Source organism: Syngnathus leptorhynchus, chromosome 5, assembly GCF_054491065.1.
Source record: "Syngnathus leptorhynchus isolate UIUO chromosome 5, UIUO_Slep, whole genome shotgun sequence".
In the NCBI taxonomy this organism is placed as follows: domain Eukaryota; kingdom Metazoa; phylum Chordata; class Actinopteri; order Syngnathiformes; family Syngnathidae; genus Syngnathus; species Syngnathus leptorhynchus.
The window spans coordinates 18,212,267-18,232,399 of record NC_141199.1 but is presented as its reverse complement, the minus strand read 5'-3'; the positions used below and the strand labels follow the sequence as shown (position 1 = coordinate 18,232,399).

At 58.0% G+C, this 20,133-nt stretch overlaps 5 protein-coding genes across 11 annotated transcripts; 3 read left to right on the top strand and 2 right to left on the bottom strand.

Moving 5' to 3' along the window:
- The first annotated feature begins 1,151 nt into the window (after nt 1-1,151).
- On the top strand, nt 1,152-3,781 carry pgap4 (post-GPI attachment to proteins GalNAc transferase 4). 4 transcript variants are annotated; one of them, XM_085911921.1, is made up of 3 exons: nt 1,152-1,309; nt 2,137-2,534; nt 2,722-3,781. In XM_085911921.1, the coding sequence occupies exons 2-3, from the start codon at nt 2,151-2,153 to the stop codon at nt 3,505-3,507; spliced, it is 1,170 nt and encodes a 389-aa protein (XP_085768047.1). In that variant the 5' UTR covers nt 1,152-1,309; nt 2,137-2,150; the 3' UTR covers nt 3,508-3,781. The 4 variants fall into 4 exon arrangements, with proteins under 4 accessions (XP_085768047.1, XP_085768049.1, XP_085768048.1 ...); XM_085911923.1 differs by having other exon boundaries at nt 1,160-1,496; XM_085911922.1 differs by having other exon boundaries at nt 1,161-1,501.
- On the bottom strand, nt 3,727-6,829 carry rbm34 (RNA binding motif protein 34). Its single transcript, XM_085911925.1, has 11 exons — nt 6,317-6,829; nt 6,051-6,177; nt 5,695-5,807; nt 5,138-5,330; nt 4,954-5,013; nt 4,835-4,878; nt 4,669-4,752; nt 4,501-4,570; nt 4,325-4,367; nt 4,143-4,261; nt 3,727-4,074 (listed from the first exon to the last, which is right to left on the bottom strand). Exons 1-11 carry the CDS (start codon nt 6,331-6,333, stop codon nt 3,847-3,849), a joined length of 1,098 nt encoding a protein of 365 aa, XP_085768051.1. The 5' UTR covers nt 6,334-6,829; the 3' UTR covers nt 3,727-3,846.
- Nucleotides 6,555-10,287, top strand: tbce (tubulin folding cofactor E). 2 transcript variants are annotated; one of them, XM_085911914.1, is made up of 16 exons: nt 6,555-6,959; nt 7,258-7,394; nt 7,473-7,628; nt 7,707-7,792; nt 7,958-8,057; nt 8,130-8,232; nt 8,305-8,381; nt 8,452-8,544; nt 8,650-8,714; nt 8,780-8,844; nt 8,931-9,083; nt 9,151-9,289; nt 9,586-9,654; nt 9,758-9,817; nt 9,876-9,967; nt 10,037-10,287. In XM_085911914.1, the coding sequence occupies exons 1-16, from the start codon at nt 6,849-6,851 to the stop codon at nt 10,130-10,132; spliced, it is 1,602 nt and encodes a 533-aa protein (XP_085768040.1). In that variant the 5' UTR covers nt 6,555-6,848; the 3' UTR covers nt 10,133-10,287. The 2 variants fall into 2 exon arrangements, with proteins under 2 accessions (XP_085768040.1, XP_085768041.1); XM_085911915.1 differs by having other exon boundaries at nt 6,560-6,959; nt 7,310-7,394.
- A 145-nt stretch (nt 10,288-10,432) lies between these two features.
- Nucleotides 10,433-15,467, bottom strand: ero1b (endoplasmic reticulum oxidoreductase 1 beta). 2 transcript variants are annotated; one of them, XM_085911920.1, is made up of 17 exons: nt 15,132-15,467; nt 14,858-15,014; nt 13,625-13,744; nt 13,483-13,566; nt 13,358-13,399; nt 13,224-13,297; nt 12,993-13,066; nt 12,798-12,918; nt 12,684-12,730; nt 12,549-12,557; nt 12,443-12,469; nt 12,252-12,344; nt 11,909-12,155; nt 11,769-11,838; nt 11,471-11,557; nt 10,954-11,087; nt 10,433-10,822 (listed from the first exon to the last, which is right to left on the bottom strand). In XM_085911920.1, exons 2-17 carry the CDS (start codon nt 14,999-15,001, stop codon nt 10,759-10,761), a joined length of 1,437 nt encoding a protein of 478 aa, XP_085768046.1. In that variant the 5' UTR covers nt 15,002-15,014; nt 15,132-15,467; the 3' UTR covers nt 10,433-10,758. The 2 variants fall into 2 exon arrangements, with proteins under 2 accessions (XP_085768046.1, XP_085768045.1); XM_085911919.1 differs by having other exon boundaries at nt 15,253-15,466.
- Nucleotides 14,518-19,774, top strand: LOC147057555 (GTP-binding protein 2-like). 2 transcript variants are annotated; one of them, XM_085911912.1, is made up of 13 exons: nt 14,518-15,356; nt 15,438-16,076; nt 16,457-16,483; nt 16,562-16,746; nt 16,823-16,934; nt 17,028-17,225; nt 17,296-17,470; nt 17,552-17,771; nt 18,089-18,224; nt 18,472-18,530; nt 18,592-18,763; nt 18,852-19,016; nt 19,105-19,774. In XM_085911912.1, the coding sequence occupies exons 2-13, from the start codon at nt 15,894-15,896 to the stop codon at nt 19,279-19,281; spliced, it is 1,809 nt and encodes a 602-aa protein (XP_085768038.1). In that variant the 5' UTR covers nt 14,518-15,356; nt 15,438-15,893; the 3' UTR covers nt 19,282-19,774. The 2 variants fall into 2 exon arrangements, with proteins under 2 accessions (XP_085768038.1, XP_085768039.1); XM_085911913.1 differs by having other exon boundaries at nt 14,518-15,658; nt 15,723-16,076.
- Nucleotides 19,775-20,133: the final 359 nt, after the last annotated feature.

The window sequence follows — 20,133 nt, the reverse complement described above, 5'->3', positions numbered from 1 at the left end:
ATGAGCGAAAGTGCCGTTTTCTTGCCTTCACTCAACACTCAAACGTGGTTTTGGGGAAGCCAATTTGTACCAGTCAAAGAAAATCAGTGCATGAAATATTTTGATCCTCACCAGTAAAATGTAGACACAAATACAACGAGGTGGGCTCTGGTGATTTGATCGAATGCGATACGAGGTGGGTGGGTGGGGCGATTAAAATGACTTTGTTCAGTCAGGAGATTTGGGCTTTCAGTTGAGGTTGTATTTTTCTGCAGCGTCCATGAATGCGGCAGCAGCAGCACTCCAGAATTTTTCCTCGGCTCTCCAGAATAAGAGCAAATTGCGGCCAACTTGTTTCTTTTTTGTTTGTTTTTTTCCAACTATTAAAATATGGAACTGTAGGGTTTTGTGTGGGTTGTTGTTTGGGTGGCATCGTCTTATTACGCAACAACAATTGTCAAATGATTTGGGGCAAACTATTCGTGTTTAAAAAATGTTCTCCTGTGTGCGCGTGCTGAAAAGACCTCCTTTTGGTGGGTGATGTCATGACAAGCCCCTTTTCACGGGTCGTGGCCAAAGTTGTCGCTGGGCGCCGCTTGGTGGCCAGCTGCGGTTATGACGCCTGAAACGACCAGGCCCTGCTGCGCGCGCAAACTTGTCGCTTGCCACTTCCGGCTTCTCCTTTTTCAGCTCACCTTTCCTCCTTTTGTCGGCGAACTCTGTTTAACCACGACCTGAAAGGGGATCGGCCCCACGCGGCTGAAGCCGGAGGGCAGCCATATTACGTTGCCTCTGTTATCGAGTCCTTCAGTGCAGGTTTTGTTTTGGGATCCCACTATGGAGTCATGAGAGCCTCTCACAAAATCAACTTTGACTGTTTGCATCGACCATTCAGAGTAGAAGGCATGCAGGCGAGTCTGAGACTAGCGCTCATTCGAACGCATACCTTAGAAAATCAACATTACCGATCAAATGTGAAAAATGACTTTTTGGCACAACAGTACGCCCGCCACACGCGGTTCCGTTTTCAACGGAGGCAGAAAATAAAGCGAAAACGCTGGCGGGGAAATTCATCTCGTCCGGTTTGGCGTGCTGTGCGAGCGGCAACGTAAGATGGCCGCCGAATGCTTAACGGGAGTCCAGTCACGTCGAAGTCGGTGAGCCGAACAGACAGCGGTGACGATGACGTCACTAAGGCGGAAGGTGTGGAGGTGGGTGACGACGAGGTGCGCGAGGCCGCGAGCCTAAGCGCACGACGCGGCGTGAGGAAGGGCCAACAAAGTGCAGAGACGTCGGCCGCCGCCGCACGCTCGCTCGCTCGCTCGCTCGGGTAAGTGCAAGGCAAAGGCAGCAAGTGTTCCTCAATTCCGAACGTCGCCCGCCTCTCCTCTCTCCACTGGCGGCAATAGTTTTTCAGCCGCCTACCGATGGCCAAAATAGGAGAAAGAAAGGAAGCACGGTTCGCGTTTTCAGCTCCCAAGGTTTTGACGCGACAATTTTGAAGATCTTTGCCGATTGTAAGGTGATTTATAATTGATGATAACTTTGCTCAAGTTGCTCATGCTCAATTGGCGGGCAACATGCTTTTTGCAGCAGCAGCAGCAGCAGCAGCAGCAGCACACCACTGTTGTGCCAAACACTTGTCTTCCAAGCGACGGCAGCGCACAACGCCCCTGGAGGCAACGCGCTCGCCTCGCCTCGCCTCGCCTGGCCTGGCCTGGCCTCGCTGCCTTGTCTTCTCTTGCGGATTCCATTGATGACTGAAATGTTGTCATAGTTGCGCGTTAAGTCAGACAAGACGTCAATGCCGCAAATATGTGCTGTCCGAAAGGGGCGTGGCTTCTGAGAGATTAGATGAGTTTTACCAGACCGCTTTTTCCACATACTTTGGGCGATGGCGCAACATTGAGGTTGTACATGGTGCGCCAATTATTTGTGTGGGCCAACTTATTGTTATTTCTCTCCATTTCTACCTAGTTTGTTGACAACAAATAAATCCAAGTTTGTCTCAGCGGTTGTACGTAATGTGTGGCTGTAATGTCAAATCAAATGAAGATCATAGGAAACATCTGTATCAAATAATTCTTGTTGTTTTTCAGATGTCCGAGGCAGAGAGGGTTCTTTGTTCACCTTGACTTTGTTTTTTTTTTTTTGTAGGAGCGCGCCGGCCGATGCCGCCGCCCTGTCGTGTGCGGTGCTGCGGCGGCGCCGCCACGCAGGCGCTGACGGTGTTTGCGCTGACGTTCTGCGTGGCGCTTCCGGTCATCTGCCACCGCCTGCCGCACTCCTACTACTTTGTGCGCTCGGCCTACCTGGACGTCATCAGCCGGGACGCCTTGCGGCAGAGTCTGCGGCGCGGACAGGACGCTCTGCTGTTCTGGCAAAAAGCTCCCCCCGCCGCCACCGCCGCCACCGCCGCCACCGGACATCCCGAGCTGCTGGTTACCGTGGTGACGACGCGGCGGCGCGAGGCCCTCCCTTACCACTACCTTCTGCAGGTGACGCAGCAGCTGAGTGGTCTCCTGGGCGGCTGCGGGGAGCGGCCCTGCGCCCAGGTGCGTTGCCGCACGAATGGTGCTTTCCGTTGTAGTCTTCTCGCTCCAAAGACGCTCGCTCGCCCGCTCGCTCGCCCGCTCGCTCGCCCGCTCGCTCCATTCCTGGAACGTGATCTTTGTCTGTCAGCACAAACGCGGAGGATGAAAGAAAGCCATGTCAAACGTGCCAACGAATGTCCCGCGGCAGGTGGTGCTGTGCGACGTGGAGAGCGGGCCGGACGCCAACGAGGACGCCGTGCTGCTGGAGCGCCACTTCCGCGTGATCCGCCGGCCGGCCGGCCATCGCCCGGGCCGGCCCGACAACACCTTTGAGCGGGAGAAGCGGGACTACGTGTTCTGCCTGCGCCGCGCCTTCCAGCTGGCGCTGCCCCGGAACATGTTGGTCCTGGAGGACGACGCCCTGCCTCATCCGGACTTTTTCGGCGTGGTGAAGGATCTCCTGAGGCGGCGTTTTGCCGCACGTTCGCTCTACATCAAGCTCTTCCACCCCGAGCGGCTGCAGCGCTACTGGAACCCGGAACCTTACCGCATCCTGGAGTGGTTGGGTCTGGGCCTGCTGGGCGCCACCCTGCTGCTGCAGCTCCTGAGCGTGTGGAACCCGTGCCGCTGGTCCCTACGCATGTCGGCCGGCCACCTGGCGCTCCTGGCCGTGTACGTGATGGCGGGCGCCGAGCTGCTGGGTCGCCACTACCTGCTGGAGCTGCGGCGGCTGTCCCCGCAGCTGTACGCCGTGTCGCCCGCCACCGAGTGCTGCACGCCCGCCATGTTGTACCCGGGCAACGCCTCGCTAAGGGTGGCCGACTACCTGGACCGAGCCTTCTGCTTCCAGGGCAACGCCAAGGACACGGTTCTCTACCGGGTCTTCCGCGACACGCCCGGGGAGCGGGCGCACAGCGTGGAACCCAACCTGGTCACGCACATCGGAGCCTTTTCCTCCGTCAGGCCCAACCCGGCCCACCCCAAACTGCTTTGAGCGTTAGCGGGCACCTCTACTGGAGTAGTCACGGTGTCGGTCGGTCGGGCGGTCGGGCCTGGCTGGGTGTCAGTCGAGCGTGGCCTGCCTGGGAGCTTCTGATCAAGTCGCAGCGCCTTCCGTTTGGTGGCGGTGCGCTCCTTTTCAATCTGTGCCTTGCCATTATTTTTGCCTTTCAAATGCGTCAAGTCCACAAATGGAAACACGGTGACGTAAACGCTCCGATCACATTTGTATTTCTGTATTGAAAATCATTAAAGGTTTCCAAACTGCATTTGAAAGATGGCAGCCAAACAACATTTCTCAGTCCACTTCAATCAAGGGCGAAACCCCAAACTTTCACGGCTTTCTCGGCCGCCGCCTTTTTGCTCGTTTCGGGGCTTGGGGGCTGGCCATCTCGCCGTGGAAATCGGCCGGGCGGCGCCGAGCTCGGCCGGGGTCTCCCGCCGCCGCCGTTCTCCGGGGGGCGCCCTGCGCCTCCTTTTCCACAGACCTTTTCACCCTGACGGTCCGGCCCTGCAGCTTGCTGCCTTCCAGCGTCAGCGCCAGCTGTACCGAGTCGCCGCTCTGACGGTTGAGGAGGCGGCAGGGGTTAGAGGTCACGCGGTCGGTCGGCCCAGCGTGCGTGAGCGTACCTCAAAGAGAACGTAACCAAATCCTTTGCCCAGGCCCGTGTTGCGGTCGCGCACCAATCGGACGGCTTCCACGGCGCCGCATACTTCAAAGTGGCGTCGCAACGCCGACTCGTTGAGCTCTGACGGAATTGAGAGGACACGTTACCGTGGCGGCGCAATGCAGACGGGTTAGGGGGACTCACCGAAGTTGAGGTTCCCCACGAACACCGAGCGCTTGTGGTCGTGCTGAGGACGCAGAGAGCCGCCGGATCACATCCTCCGTGTCGTCGGAGCGCGCACACATAGCCACGCTAACGCCGCGCGCAGGTCAGCACACACGGACGGCGACGGGACGCTCGGGGCAAGCGCGGCGACTCACGCTTTGGACTGACTCGGAGCTCACGCGGTCCACGCGGATGATGAAATCTTTCTCGAACTCTTTTCCGTTCCTGCGGGGGACAAAATGGCCCAAGGGGAGGAGTCAGGGGGAAGGGAGGCGGCGGTGGGTGACTGCGGCGGCAGGCAGGCAGGCAGGCAGGCAGGTGACCTTTGCAGTGCTTTGGTGACCCCTCGAGGCTCCTTGAAGACCACGTAGGCGTTGAGGCTCCGTGCAGATGGGTGAGCTTGCTGCCTGACGCACACAACAAGGCTGTTTGTGTGTGTGTGCGCGCACGTGCGTGCGTGTCACCTAGCGCGTGCGCCCGCCCACTCACTTGATGGCAGCGACTCTGCGCGACACGGCCGGGTCCTCTCGCACCTGCGGCGACCCGAAATTGTTGTGACTTCAGAGCAGCGTAGTCTTGAAATATTTCAAAATGCGCGTTTTGGTTACCATGGAGCGGAAGCGAATGGACTCCACGGCGCCGTCGGCCTGGAACATGTGCAGCAGCGTCTGGGGAGCGACAACACGCACAGGCGCGTCGCCAAAGAGCACGTGAGCGGCCGCCCACAGACCCAGAAACCCACAAATGAACCGACGGACGGACGGACGGGGTCAAAGGCTACGTTGCACCAACCTTTTTGGTGCAGCCGACAGGCAGATTCCCCACAAAGACCGTCCTCCGGTTCCTGTCTTCCTCGTCTTGCTTTTTCTGCCGCTTGGGTGGCCGGCGGCCGGCCCCCTTCTCCAGCCCCGCCTCGGCGGCGCCGCGCTTTTTGCGAGCGGCCGGCGAGCGCTCGGCCTCGTCGGCGCTGCGCAGGCTTTGCTCCCTGCGAAGCGTGAGTAGCCGTTTCAATTCCGACGCACGTTTGATCTTCATCAAGAGGTAAATGTTTGGATTTTTTTCTTGCACATCTGTGCACTTGCCCCATTGTTTTTTTTTTTTTTTTAATGACGTTCTATTCTGGCAAATATGGGCCTCAAATAAGCCTTGGTGTAAAATCACACTTTGCCATTCATTTATCTCATGTAATAATGACTCGATGGATTAAAAGCAGTGGGTTGTTTTTTTGAAACCTTGTGTGGTCAAATTCCCCCCTGTGCTATGCTTTGCTAGCGCTTCGCCCAGTATCACCAGCCAAAGGACTAAAGACGAAGGGCGAAGAGCGCTTTTGCGTGCGTTGCGCGTTTGACCTGCTCTCCAGCTTTCGCTCGGCTTCCGTTTTCATCATGGGGGTTTTGTTGGACTTTTTGCCGGCTTTGACCTTGACCTCGGGATACTCCGACTGCTCGCTGAGACGTGGAAGCTGGTGGGACAAAAGTTGAGGTCAAAAAATGTCATCATTCAGGATGGGAATGCGACGTCTGTCGGTGAACTGGGGGTCCTTTTGCCTTGCCGCCGCCCCCCCCGACTTAACAACTCTAACCTCCCAGTTTACAAGGGTGCATTTTGCCACTTTGTTCGAATGCAGCACAAGCCTTTATTGCCTTGCATTCAATGGGGATCGATTAGACAAATGCGCTTCGAGTTGCAACTGGGCAGGACTCACCTGCGGAGCGGCCTTAAAGAGGACGCTCGCCGCCGGTGCGGCGCTGCCGAAGAGAGCCGAAAGCTTGCCGGAAGCCGCGCCATTCTTCTGCTGCAAACTTCCCCACACCTCGCCCACGCGGTAATCGCTGAACACAACAACGAGGGCAACGTTGAATATAAATTGCATTCACAAACAACAACATTAAGATCACTTGTCGAACTTTTAAAGGAGCATTTGGACATTTTGGAGTGAAATCAAATATCAAGCAAGACTTGTCGACGAACCTCTGAGCCGTCGTCATGCCAGCTTTAAGGAAAGTCCAAGCTTGTGTCGCAATTTTGGAGCATAGGGCGACGTTGACAACAATTTGGTTGGAATAGACACATGAAAGATATGCTTTTTGCTCTTCTCTCCTTCCTTGCGGACGCGAAAGCTCGGGCCGCTGCGGTTCGTTTGCTAAATGTGTCCGGTGAGAAACAAAGTCCCGCTTGCAGCTTCAGCTTTCCTTTTTGTGTCACACGTGACGCAGATTTAGATGCGGGGGGAAAACAAGGCCACTCACAGGAATCCACGACATGTTATATTTTGGAATATTCCAATTCAATATGAAGAGAGTGGGAAAAGTTGAGTGCGTCGTGTAAAAGAGTCCCTCCGTTGTTGCCGGAAGTGGCAGTGACGTTGCCGTTTCCTCCTTTGCGTTTCGGCCGTGCGACGGGTCCCGGCCGGCCGGCTTCAAAGCCTTTGCTATTATTTGCGTTCTTCGATGACCCGTCGTGCTTTTCTACAGTTTTGTTTAGCTGGCGCTGACGTGGATGGATGCAGACAAGACGGAAGCGGAGCTTCCGCACGACGCCCTGGGCCGGCGGGTGTCTTGCGGTGACCACAGGGCCACGGTCCGCTTCGTGGGCAACGTGCCGCCCACTGCAGGTATTCGTTCGTTCTCCGCCGAACCGCGGGCGGGCGGGCGGGCGGGCGTGCGGACGGACAGGCGTACGGGTTGCAAGACGCAAGAGCGACGGCGCCTAATAACCTAGGCGACCAAATGGGCATCTCAAGCCTCTGAAAAGAGTCCAAACACTGACCCGGTTATTTGCGAGCGGGTGGGCGGGCGTCCGCCGTTTTGCTCTGTGTAGAAACAGCGTCGCTCCCTGCATGTGGACACCTCTACCCGTGGCCGTTTCAACCTCTCCCAAATAGTATTTTGGATTTGATGTCTTGACAAAAGTGGCTGCCGCGCCGCGCCGCCGCCGCCGGCCAACGTGTGCGTTTGCGGTCAGGCGTGTGGCTGGGCGTGGAGTGGGACGATCCCCGGCGAGGGAAACACGACGGCCGCCACCGAGGCGTGCGCTACTTCACCTGCAGGTATGTCCTAGCTTGAGCGCAGGCGGCCCGTGGCGCCCTCCTGCACCTGACTTGACGTCAAGTTCGTTCACCCGCTAGGCACCCGACGGGAGGCTCCTTCGTGCGGCCGTCCGTAGCGAGCTTTGGCGTGGACTTTGCGTCGGCGGTGCGGCGCCAGTACGCGACCGATGCGGCCGACGAGGAGATCAGCATCTCGGGAAGGACGTTGGAGTGGGCCGACGTCCGCGAGCGCAGGTGAGCGCCGGCCGGCCGGTCGGTGCCTGCCGAGCCTCGCTTTGAATGCCACGGCGGATCTTGGTGCCTGTGTGGCAGCTTGGAAAGCCTCCCCACCGTCCTCCTCCCAAACTGCCAAGTGAACGGGCCGGGAGAAGATGGGCAAATCCTCAGAACCACCCCGAGTATCTTGCCATACACACGATGCAGCGGTCGCGGCCACTTCCACGGACTCGTCTTGCGACCGTGCTTGGAGATTTCAGTTGGATTCCTTTGGTTTGAAAAGCCGCTTTGTTTGTAGTTGTTGTGCCACGCTTGTCCATGTTTGTTGTTCTTGACCATTTGTGGAGACGTGCGCTGGTTGGACCTGAGCGCCTCCCTGCTGCGCAGCTGGGACGACGTGGCCGCCATCGCTGGACAGTTGCGACATTTGGAGGCTCTTCAGCTCAGGTTGGGGTCAGCGCGCGCGCTCGCTCGCCCGCCCGCCCGTCCTCACTGGTCAACGGCGACCTCTTCTCGCAGCTTCAACAGACTCACTTTGCCCTCTGACCCCGCGGCCCACCGGCAGGCCTTTCCTAACCTCAAAGTTCTGACTGTCATCGGCTGCGAGCTCACGTGGACGCAGGTAGACACCGGCGTCGGTCGGTCGCGCGCCGCCGACCGAGACGGTGACGTCTCGAAATGGACTTGCGTTCAGGTCCTGCGCTGCGCCTCCATGTGGCCCGAGCTGGAGGAGCTCATCGTGGAGGACAACGACATCGCGCAGTTGCACAGGTGGCTGCCGAGCGAGACGGTCGCTAACCACGCTAGAACAGAGGGCTAACGTGGGTGGCGCGCGTTTCAGGCCCGAGGGCGTCCTGCAGGGGCTCAAGTGCCTGAATGTTTCCAAAAACCCTCTGGAGCAGGACAGCCTGCTGGAGCTGGGCGCTCTGCCGAGGTCAGTCAGAGCATTTGTCCCTTCTTGTACCCGTACACTTGTGGCACTCTCACTTGCCAGATCAACGTTTGGCTGCGCGTGACGACTCCACTTGTGTCGTTGCAGACTGGAGCACTTGATCGTCACTGACGCCGGGTTGTCCAAAATTCACTTCCCGGATGCCGCGTCAGGTAGCCAGCCTCACCCGTGGCCGGCCGGCCGGCCGGAGCGTTGCTGACGTTTGCCTTTCCGTCAGGAGAGGAGACGTCTGCCTTTGCGTCTCTGGAGAAGCTCAACCTGAGCAGGAACAACATCTCTGAGGTCAGGACCCCACGCACGCACGCACGCCGGAGCATCTCCGCTGGCCTTTCACGGCAAGACACGCCCCCTTCCTGCGACACCTTCAGTGGGGCGTGATCGACGAGCTGTCCAAGTTGGCGTCGTTGCGTCGCCTTTGGTGTCGGGAGAACCCGTTGGCCAGCGGCGACGGCAACCCCAAGACGGCCAATCAGATGCTCATCGCCAAGCTGCCGCACCTCCTCGTCCTCAACGGATCCGATGTGCGAGCGAGCATCTGCTTGTGTGTGCGCACGCACGCGCGATGCTGAGCGGACGCTGTGCTTCCAGGTGCCCCCTCAGGAGAGGAAGGGAGCGGAGTGCGACTACCTGAAGATGTTCGGGGAGGAATGGCTGCGGGCCGCGGGGCACAGTCAACTCAGCCTGGAGTTCGCCAATCGCCATCCTCGGTACCGCAGCCTCGTTGATAGTAAGCCCCGCCCGCAAATGGCTCACTCTTTCCGCCGGCCTTCAGTAGCTGCCAGCTGTCTCCAACAACTTTCTTCAACCTTGCCGTTGGGCCACCGTCGGAACTTCGGATCACTTCTCTCATATTCTTCATACGGATACATCAAGAACCTTCTGGAACGCCTCGGTCGCTTTCTAGAAAACCGTAGCTTCGAGAACTGCAGTCGGACGTCTGCCTGACCTACAGAACTAAGAACCGTACGCTGGAATTCGGCAGCTCCACGACGGTGTGTCCATAGTGTGTGTCGTTTGTTTCAGAGTACGGCGCTCCCGACGAAGGCGAGCTGACCAAGCGCCAACCGTTTGCTCTTAAGAATCAGCTGTTGAGTAAGCCCCGCCCCTCCCTCCCTCCCTCCCTCCGCAGCGCACGGCTAGATAAGGTCGCTACTCTAATGGGGCAATTTGTGTTCCTCCTCCTGTTCCACCGCAGAAATCACATTTGTGTTTGTGGACGACGTGGAGAGGATGCCGCTGGAGAAGAAACTTCCAGGTGGGTCCGCCGACAACGAGGACAATTCATATTTGAGGATGTAAATGTTTGCGGGCAGCCTCGATGGAGGTCCAGAAGGTCAAAGGCCTGCTGGCTCGACTCCTGAAGGTTCCCGCGGTCGACCTGCGGCTCAGCTACACCAGCGCCAAGGTGAGATGCCGGCGTGACTCTGCGTCGTCGCCGCGTCACTCACTGGTCGTGTGTTGTGGCCGGGCGCAGCTTACGGGTCCCGAGTACGGCATGGACAACGACCAGAAGACTTTGTTCTTTTATGCCGTGGAGGACGGAGACACGGTCCTCGTACGGCGCTCGTAAACACGCGTCCAGACAACACAAAGCGAGCGCTCAGCGCCCCCCCCCCCCCCCCCACAGCTGACACGACAAAGGCCAACTTCCGGTAGTGACAACATGTTGTCAGCACTTGTGATAGTCTTGTTTACTGCTGTAATACAATAAAATCCATCTGTTATCCCCAAAAACATTTATGTCTCGACTAAAAATTCATTTTGAAGAAAACCATTTTCTGTACAATATGTAAGACGCACCTGTGCAGTGAGATTTTTTAAAGATCATTCCCAACAAAAAAAAGAATCGAATGAATGAGGCAGGGTCAAATTCCTTGGTCCATTTTCTTTTTCTGCAGCACACACACAAATCAAGACAGATAAATCAAAAGCTTCCAAACTTTTCATTGGAAAAAAGAACAATGGCAATCAGTTCACGTGTTCTTTTCTATGCTGGACAAAACAGATGCGCAATCCAGTGGTAGGAACGTTTCCTGCTCAAATTTGGGCTTGAGACAACATGGCCGCCGCTGCCAAAAATGACGACACTCTCCCAAATGATTGATTAACAAGTGTGCCGCTGGCCAATTTGGAAGATCCCGACCTTGCCGAGGGGGCGTTGGCCTCGGGCGGGCGGCGGGGTCTGGCCACTTGCCGTTACCTGCCGCTCTCCTTCAGCAGCAGACGAAAGTTGTGCAACTCGTAGATGCTGGACGACAGCCTGCCACGCGCACGCATTACTTGTTAGATAGAGCCCGAGCCACAAACTCATGGATCATTTCTCTCGTTGAAGATGTTTGAGCACGATTGTGCGCGATTGTGCACGATCGTGCCCTTGGGGCGCGAGCCTACCTGGCAAAGCCGTTGATCAAGGCCACGACTTCCTGGCGAGTGAGCTGGAAGCCTTTGGAGCCGGAGCGTTCCGGCAGGTTCTTGATCTGCCTCTCCGAGAACAGGATCTTCAGGGCTGTGCCCAGGCCTTGGGTCTGCCCACATCAGAGGCGCCACGTGGTCACCGTTTGCAGGCCATTGGAAGAAAAGCGCACAATGCGCCGCGCAGTGCCACGCACGTCGCCGCCGCTACGTCACGTCGCGTCACGTCACGTCCGCCTTTTTCAGCTACAATTGGACTTTTTTTGGGTCCTTCTTTCAGCTTCTATTTTAGCTTGTGGTAGTTGGAAAAAGAAAGTCGGCAACAACCGCGTTACCACGCTGCCAACCTCAGAATCCAAATCATCAGCGATTGACTCTTTTTTTTTTTTTTTTTCAAAAGTGCAAAGCCAGCCCTGACAAACAGCCCGGGTGGATGTCGGCATCACGAGGTCTGGCGGTAGATGACGCGCGGCGGCGGCGGCGGCGGCGCTCATACCTGCAGTTTTCCCCACAGTCGACATTTGCTGCAGCCCACGCAATCCATGATCCGGGAAATGTTCTTGAAGTGAAGACGGAATTCCTCCTGCATGCAGGGGAGACAGAAAACAAATAAAAGAGTTGAAGGAGCGAGCGAGCGAGGAGGTGGAGGAAGTGTCACGCCATCGGGTGGGATTTGCAGGAGAAATTGCGTAGCGACGCAAGATGGCCGCCGCCGCCTGGCATCCCGATCGTCTGTGTTCTTGAAGCCGCTGTGCGGTCATGCACACGCGCTTGTTTGTGTTGGCGTTTCCTACCTTGAGGCTTTTGGCTTCCTTCTCGCGTCCGGCAAACATGGACTTCTCGTCAAAGTGCATGGGGAACGTCCTGGGGGGAGGAGCGCAAGTGAGGAGGCGCACATCGAGAGAGAGAGCGAGCGAGAGAGAGAGCAGCCTACTTGATCTGGTTGAAGACTTGCAGGAGCAGCTCTTTGGTCTGGGCGTCCTCGTGTCCGTTCCCCGTGTACAAGTGGACCACGGAGCGCTCAAAGTAGGCCGCCACCTTGTAGAGTGCCCGTAGCTCCATCAAGTACAGGAAGTACAAGTTCTTCAGGCGGCGCGTGCCCTCGCCCTTGGTCTCCGCCCTGTCGAAACGCCAGCGGAACTCCTCGGCGTTGGGTCCCCACACCGACCTGCCCCATCCCTCTGCACACACGCAATCTCAGTAAACGGAGCTGGAGGTGCCGTTCGCCAACAAGGGCGGGTTCCGTCCTCGGACCGACCGGCGGGAGTACTCGTTACCGTCCAGCAGGTACTGCGCGCACAGGTGGATGTTGATGCTGCTGTGAAGGCCCGAGATCAGGCGATAGAAAACCCGCTTCTCCAAACACAATCCTGCATGGTGGGCAGGAAATGAAAGCCAGACAATTCAATCAGCATCACCCAGACCACGGCGGGCGGGCGGGCGGTCGGGCGGGCGGGCGCGCGCCTACCTTCCAGCCAGTCGTAGAAGCCGTCGCCTGCAACGGAAGCATGGTCAGCCACACGGCAAAGGCGGCACACCCCCGACGGCGCCCCCTCCCTCCACGCCGTACTCACCGTCGTCTCCTGAACACAAAGGCGAAGGGCGGAGCAAAGCCAAAAAGGTCAAGAAGGCAAGGATGAGAAGGACTGGTGAGCACGGCTCCCGGCGCCGCCTTTTGGCTTAAATGCAGCCGTCAAATGGCCACTCACCTCGGCTGGGGGCCAAAGGGTTGAGAGGTCGGTACACGGACCTGGGCCTGCGCAAGCCACACACCTCCTTAGTGACGCCAACGCTAATCGCCATGCGAAGGAGCGCCTACTGACTTGAAGCAGTTCTCCTCGTAAATGCTGTTCCAGACCCTCCACGCCGACGGGCCTTTGTAGCCAGTGTAACGTTCCGGGTTGAGCAGCAGGTCCACGTACTCGGCGTCCGGGGACGACTCGTCTGGAACGCACGCGCGCAAAGGTCAGCCGAGCGTGCGTGGCCGAGGCGCGTCGGGGAAACGCAAGCGTGCTCACCGTCCAGCTCGCAGAAATGGTCTTGAGCGTCGTCGTGCCGCGTCCAGTCGGCAAACGCCTCTTTGCTCTGATTGCTGCACGCACGCAGGCAAGACAAGCAGCAAATGTACACACAAGAGCACGTGTACAGATACACACACACTCTAATATGTACAAATATGTCACACACACACACAATCTAATACTTGGCACACACAAAACAACACAAGTACGGTGGGCAGCATGTGTAACCTGAGCGTGCTGTTGATGGCTCCCAGCTCTTGTGCCTGCTCACACTCGCCGCTCTCGCTGGCGGCCTGCGAATACTGATTGTCGCGGCCACGCGTTAGCAGCGACGAGGTGCGCTCGCACGTTTCAACGCTCACCTTGTTGTAATTGGCGGACTTGATGCCGGCGGGAACCTGACTCTGGAACGGCGCCAGAGGAAAAAAACAAAACCAAAAGGCTGAGCAAAAGCGTCCAAGCGCGACGGCGGCCGGTGACCTCTGACCTCCGGACAGGGCTCCACGTGGCAGTCTTTGATGGCGCACTGACCGTCGTCGGGCCAGAAAGGACACGCTCGCTTGAGGTTGACCTGCGGCATCGACTTTGGTTGGCGCCGAGGCGAGGCGAGAGGCAGCGGCCGGCCGTACCTTATAGTAGCGGAAGTAGTCTCGCTCCGTCAGCTTCTTGATGCGAGGGTAAAGTTTGAAGTTGTTGAAGACGTCGATGCTCTCCACATCGCAGAAACAGTCGTCCAGCACGCCCGTCAGCTGCGGCACAGCCACGTCGCGGTCACGTCGCCGCATTTTGTGACACGGCAACTCGAGCACGAGCAAACTACGGCCCGGGGGCTCATTTGCGGCCCGCCGGCCAATTTTTAACGGGTCTCAGCAAATACAAAATAAATAATAACATTACACACGGCTATGCGAGTGGGTAAGGATGATAAACTAGGAGGCGGGTCGCGACACCCACACGGCACCTCACGACGACCACGATGAGCATACGTTCGGCAAACTATACAGGGGTGGGCAATCGGAGCCCCCCCCCCCCCCCCCCTATTGCCCGGCCCTGGTTTAACACGTGCACAAACGGATCAATACAACAAACACGGTACGTCACACGCAAGCATACGGAAGAGCGGACGTGTCGTCGGTGGGATCGGTGCCGCCGAGCGACGCCGACAGCTGTCAGTAGCCGTGACTCCAATTAAGGATGCAAATAAAAACATTGGAGGACTCTGACCTGCGAGTGCATGAGAGCACGGAGAGTGAAAAAAAGCAGAAAGATACAAAGGCATCGGAACATCCTCAACTTTTCTTCTAGTGTGCGCTGACTGACCGAGACGCAGCTTGACAAAGCCCCGCCTCCTTGTCCAAATAAGCCCCGCCCACGTAGCCCAGCCAGTAGCAGGGAGAAGCGAAGCTCCGAAGGGGCGGGGCTCCTTCAGCCTCGGCCAATCACGTTACACCACGCTGGTCTACTCGCGTCCACATGTTGAACTCAAGTATGAACACAAATAAATCACACATCTCGTTTCACTTGACGATAAGACAATTAGGGAAAACACGAAGCTGCTAACGGCCAAGACCAATTGAATGTGACGGCTTTCACCACTCCAATCCGAAACGAAACAAAAAGTCCTTGCGTTCCTACCGTTGGAATTTGATTGATAAGGAAGGAACTTGAGTGAAACGTAACTAACGTAGCTAATTAGCGTGGCCCAAACGGTGACGTCAAAACAGAGCGGGCGAACCTTGGCTTCGAGAAGATTGTGACTTGTCTCGTAAGCAAAGCGTGACCTTAAATTGTCCATAGACGGTTTAAAAGATGCCTTTAGTGGGAGTTGGAGCGGAATTAAAAGCAACAAAGTGGTCAATTACATGACAAAAGCAGCTCTGCTCCTCCTGCGTCTCCGCGCGCGCCTCCGTCACGGGCTTGCTGAGCTCAAAGTAGGCTAAAGCGAGATTCCCCAACAGGAAGGCCAGCAGAAGAACGCCGAACGCCTCCAAAGTCACTCTCCACATGCCTCAGCAGCTTCTGCCAAAAGAGCCGCACAAATCCAAACTCACGCCGATGTCAAGCGGAAATCGCTTCGCTGTGCTGTGCTGTGCGCCCGCGGTTAGCTTCCGCAGGCTAACGGGGCTAACTGCGTACGCGGCGGCGGGCGGCTCTGGCCGGCCGGCGTCCAGTTGACAAGGCCGAGCGAGGGAGGTCCACACAGCTTGGCGCGGATACTGGCGGCGCCGGCCGATGAGGCCCTCGAGGGAAAACAGACCTGTCGTGAAAAAGCCCACACAACTTGGACGGACGGGTTTCCTTCCGAAAGCGACTTCCACGTCCGAGCGCAATTCAAACAAAACAAGGTCTAACCGATTTCCGGTAAGACGTTTCGCAATAAAACAGTCGCCTTGTCGGACTAGGCACTTTGGCGACGTTGTAAAGCAAAACATTTGCTTGAAGGCGCAGACGTGACTTGACAAGTCGACGAGATCCCTGACGTTGGAGGGGCACAGGGAGCGAGCGGGCGAGCGAGCGGGCGAGCGAGCGGGCGAGCGAGCGGGCGAGCGAGCGGGCGAGCGAGCGGGCGAGCGAGCGGCCCTTGTTGTGCGTTTGACTTTTGCTTTGCTTCCTTTTGTTTTGTTTTGTTTGGACGTGATGCGCTCACTCGACGACACGGAAAGGTGAGCGAGCTCCTGTGAGTTTAACTTGAAAAGCCACGGCGGACGTCGTTGCTCTCTGGCGAAGGTGGCTTGCGGTGCGTCGGTGATGCTGAGGAGAAGCAGCGAGCGAGCGGAGGAGCGAGCGGAGGAGCGGGAGGACAGAGCGCATCTTCGGCCGCCGCCGCTCGCCTCCTCCCTCAGGCGCCTCCCCGGCCAGACCTCGCCCGTTCCCCAGTGACGAGCTGCTCCGACCAAGATGGTGGATTTGTGCCAGGCAGCTGGCAGCGGCGGCGACGAGCAATGCAAGAAGACGTCGAAAAGGTCTCGAACGAGGCGAGGCAAACGAGGCCGCCGGCGTCGCAATAACAACAAGCACAAGAGCAACAACAACAAGAAGAAGAAGAAGAACGAAACACCGCCGCCATATCTACCACCAGAGGTAGCTACTTCCGATTCAACCGAGCGGGCAAGCAGGGCCGACATCGAACGTCAGACTGTTGGCGTGACGTCATACTATGATTGTGGAAACGACAACTTGAAATGGTTTCGTGGAGTGTGTGGTTTTACTTTTCTCGAAGAAAATGGGATTGTGCATGAAACTCGCATTCACAATTCTAAATCCGACGATGACCCTCCCTCCAAAAAGTTATTTGATCCATTTTTGTCATTTCCATTCATCTTGCGATGAATTACCTATCGGGCGCTAATCAATATCACGAGATAGAAAATAGCCCTTAACGCGACAGAAAGGAACACCACCGATGTTGAGGAAAATACTTTGAGGATTGGACAAAAAAATGCGCTGTCACATGTTTGCAGGCTGAAGAAGGAAACATTGAATACAAGGTAATCTCCTCCTCGTCCACATCCTGACCCCGTGGCCTCCCTGGTCCCGATGCTCACGTGCTGCGCGGCTCCTCCTAGCTGAAGCTGGTCAACCCCTCCCAGAACCGCTTTGAGCACCTGGCCACGCAGCTCAAGTGGCGTCTTCAGGAAGGCCGCGGTGAGGCCGTCTACCAGATCGGCGTGGAAGACAACGGGCTGCTGGTGGGTCTGAGCCGAGCCGACATGACGGCCTCCATCGGAACCTTGCGCAAGATGGCCGACAAGTATGCACGCACGCACGCACCTTGATGCGCCCAAGACTGGACTTAACGCGGCGCGCGCTGTGCCGATCACCGTCAGGGTGGGTGCTGACATCACGCTGCTGCGGGAGCGTCAGGTGGACTCAGACGCTGACGGGAACGCACGCGGGATCGCCGAGGTCCTGGTGCGGAAGGTTCCGGATGACCAGCAGGTGAGCCTGGCCTGGCTATTTGTTATAGGTTATTTGTGTTTACCTCACCACCAAAGAAGGGATGCTGATGCGCGTGCCGTGTGCTGCCCGCAGTTCCTAGACCTGCGCGTGGCCGTGCTGGGCAACGTGGACTCGGGGAAGTCCACGCTGCTGGGCGTGCTGACGCAGGGCGAGCTGGACAACGGGCGAGGCCGAGCGCGCCTCAACCTCTTCAGGCATCTCCACGAGATCCAGACGGGACGCACGTCCAGCATCAGCTTCGAGATCCTGGGCTTTGACAGCAGAGGACAAGTGAACGGCGCCGGTCCGCCCAGCGTGCGGCCGGCCGGGCGCCGCCTGACGCCCGACGTGTCACCGGCAGGTGGTCAACTACAGCGACTCGCGCAGCGCCGAGGAGATCTGCGAGAGCTCCTCCAAGATGATCACCTTCATCGACCTGGCGGGACATCACAAGTACCTGAAGACCACCGTCTTTGGACTCACCAGCTACTGCCCGGACTTTGCCATGCTGGTGGTCAGCGGCAACACCGGCATCGGTCAGACTTCGAGAAGCTGTTTGTCGTTTTTGGTATCATCGCCTCCGTCTTATGTTTGAGCCGCTGACTTCTGTTGTGCAGCCGGTACCACCAGGGAGCACCTGGGCCTGGCCATGGCGCTGAAGGTTCCCATCTTCATCGTGGTCAGCAAAGTGGACGTGTGCTCGCGGGGGGGCGTGGAGCGGACGCTCAGGCAACTGGAGCGACTCCTCAAGCAGCCGGGCTGCAACAAGGTCCCGCTGGTCGTGCGCACGGCCGACGACGCCGTCGCCGCCGCGCAGCAGTTTGCCCCCGCCGCCTGGTACGGAGTTGTAACTCTGGCGACGACTCCGGCTCCGAGGAATCCAAACGGACGGCGACGTGTATCCGTGTGTAACGTGAGCGATACGAACGAATCCACGGAATGAATCGCGAGCCAAAGACTTGGATCGGATCGCAGCGTGAAAGCCGATCGAACGGCTCGGACCGACCCGCTGGTTTCGGTCCGAGCGTTTGACTCAAAACAAGTCAAAGGGATTTGCCAGTCGCGACGGCGTGGATTCCTCCCGAGTCGAGCGATCGGACTCTGGACAACGGTGTCTGACCGGGCTGCGTGTGCGTGCGTCTTTGTGCGTGCAGCGTGACGCCCATCTTCACCCTGTCCAGCGTGTCAGGAAAAGGTCTGGAGCTGCTCAAGGTCTTCTTGAACATTCTTCCTCCTCTCAGCAACAGCAAACAGCAGGAGGAACTCATGCAGCAGCTCACCGAGTTCCAGGTGCGTGGACGCAGGCGCACGGCAGGCGCACGGCAGGCGCACGGCAGGCGCACGGCAGGCGCACGGCAGGCGCACGGCAGGCGCACGGCAGGCGCACGGCAGGCGCACGGCAGGCGCACGGCAGGCGCACGGCAGGCGCACGGCAGGCGCACGGCAGGCGCACGGCAGGCGCACGGCAGGCGCACGGCAGGCGCACGGCAGGCGCACGCGAGCTATTACTGATGCGCGTGCGTGTGTGTGCGCGCAGGTGGATGAGATCTACTCTGTTCCCGACGTGGGGACGGTGGTAGGCGGGACCTTGTACAGGTGAGTGTGGCAGGTGTGCGCGCATCTTTGCCTTGAACGTCAGGAACTGTTTCGCGGTCAGCGGCGTGTGCCGCGAAGGCGAGCGTCTGGCGGTGGGCCCGACGGACGAGGGCGGCTTCCTGCGCGTGAAGGTTCTGTCCATCCAGAGGAACCGCTCCACCTGCAGGCTGCTGAGGGCGGGGCAGGCGGCCACGCTGGCGCTGGGCAACCTGGACAGGACGCTGCTGCGCAAGGTGATGTGCTCAGGCCTTGAGCGTGATGTCAGCCGCGCTGGCTGGCTGCCGCAGACGTGCGCAGACAGCTGCCGTTGTGCCCTTGCAGGGCATGGTGATGGTGAGTCCCAAGATGAAGCCCACCATCTGTTGCCACTTTGAGGCGGCCGTGGTTCTCCTCTTCCACGCCGGGACCTTCCGCCGCGGCTCGCAGGTCACGGCGCACGTGGGCAACGTGAGGCAGACGGCCGTCGTGCAAAGGCTGCACGGGAAGGTACTCGCCGGCTGGGCCGGGCCGGGCCGGGCCGGGCCGCCCATCAAAATCTCGGGTGGCTGAGACACAGGACTCCGTCTCCCGGCAGGAGGAGCTGAGGACGGGCGAGCGAGCCGTGGTAACCTTTTGCTTCCTCAAACATCCCGAATACCTTCGGAGCGGCGCCAAACTTCTCTTCAGACAGGGAGTCACCAAGGGCATAGGACACGTGACACGCCTCCTCACCACAGAACACATCCAGAACCAGGAGAACCACAACTACTAGGACAGAAGCGCCATTCTCAGAAGCGCCGCCCGCCCGAACAATTGGCCGTCCGTCAAGCTAGCCAAAACATTGAAAGGACCGGAATGGATGGCGCTCCGACCGAGCCGAGACCTTCGTCCTTTCTGCTCATCTGCCTGCCGCTGATCCGGCTGGCTGGCTGGCTGGCTGGCCCGCCTGCACGAAGATTCCGACTCAATTCTTTCTTCAACTTTGACTTTTTGGCTGGTTTAGCACTTTATGACAAACGTCAGCCCTGTGGGTCGACCGCCACCTGGAAGCTTGTCCACTCCAAGAGGGGAATTTTGAATGTGTTTGATGTAAAATAAGACATCCGTTTTTGTCGTCAGCAGTAATTAGCCACCTTAGCCTGTGACCCGCGTGCCAGAAAAGGCTGCAAACGTTTCAATGAAGAAAGATGCTTGCTGTTTGTTTCCTAAAAAGAACAATATGTCACATGTACATCAAAAAGGAATCAATAGAAAGTGGAAAGCGACTTGTTGGTTGTTTTCTTGATGTTCCATCTTGGCTATGCCAGACCAGACTTGTGTGTCATGGATGGATGCATGGAGAGTGGCGCTCCGTGACCTGACGCAATCCATCAACCCCATCCAGCAGCAATCAGTGCGAAGCGACACATGGTCGGCTGGCTCACCAGCATCATCGTATTCGCGCGCTGCGACCGTCCGACTGGAGCCGAGGCGAGGCGAGGCGAGGCTGCTGTTCATCCGCGGTGCGGTGCGGTGCGGAGCGGAGCGGAGCGAGAACCTCAGCGGAAACAAACGTCACTCAGCTTCACCTCGCACGCTTGCCGAGATTCGGTTAGGGGTCTCCAAAATAAGATGACTTCAAAGC

Bases quoted from the DNA above. Each gene is read 5' to 3' on its own strand.
- pgap4 (XM_085911921.1), top strand. From the start codon at position 2,151: ATGCCGCCGCCCTGTCGTGTGCGGTGCTGCGGCGGCGCCGCCACGCAG. The intron at 2,535-2,721 runs GTGCGTTGCCGC...GTCCCGCGGCAG, and splicing joins GGGAGCGGCCCTGCGCCCAG to GTGGTGCTGTGCGACGTGGA.
- rbm34 (XM_085911925.1), bottom strand. The intron at 5,014-5,137 runs GTTGGTGCAACG...GTCGCTCCCCAG, and splicing joins CTGTCGGCTGCACCAAAAAG to ACGCTGCTGCACATGTTCCA. The intron at 4,571-4,668 runs GTCACCTGCCTG...TGTCCCCCGCAG, and splicing joins GTCACCAAAGCACTGCAAAG to GAACGGAAAAGAGTTCGAGA.
- tbce (XM_085911914.1), top strand. From the start codon at position 6,849: ATGCAGACAAGACGGAAGCGGAGCTTCCGCACGACGCCCTGGGCCGGC. The intron at 7,395-7,472 runs GTATGTCCTAGC...TTCACCCGCTAG, and splicing joins GTGCGCTACTTCACCTGCAG to GCACCCGACGGGAGGCTCCT. The intron at 9,655-9,757 runs GTAAGCCCCGCC...GTTCCACCGCAG, and splicing joins TCTTAAGAATCAGCTGTTGA to AAATCACATTTGTGTTTGTG.
- ero1b (XM_085911920.1), bottom strand. From the start codon at position 15,001: ATGTGGAGAGTGACTTTGGAGGCGTTCGGCGTTCTTCTGCTGGCCTTC. The intron at 13,567-13,624 runs GTACGGCCGGCC...TCGATGCCGCAG, and splicing joins ACTACTTCCGCTACTATAAG to GTCAACCTCAAGCGAGCGTG. The intron at 13,400-13,482 runs GTCAGAGGTCAC...GCGCCGTTCCAG, and splicing joins ACGTGGAGCCCTGTCCGGAG to AGTCAGGTTCCCGCCGGCAT.
- LOC147057555 (XM_085911912.1), top strand. From the start codon at position 15,894: ATGGTGGATTTGTGCCAGGCAGCTGGCAGCGGCGGCGACGAGCAATGC. The intron at 17,772-18,088 runs GTACGGAGTTGT...TTGTGCGTGCAG, and splicing joins CAGTTTGCCCCCGCCGCCTG to CGTGACGCCCATCTTCACCC. The intron at 18,225-18,471 runs GTGCGTGGACGC...GTGTGCGCGCAG, and splicing joins AGCAGCTCACCGAGTTCCAG to GTGGATGAGATCTACTCTGT.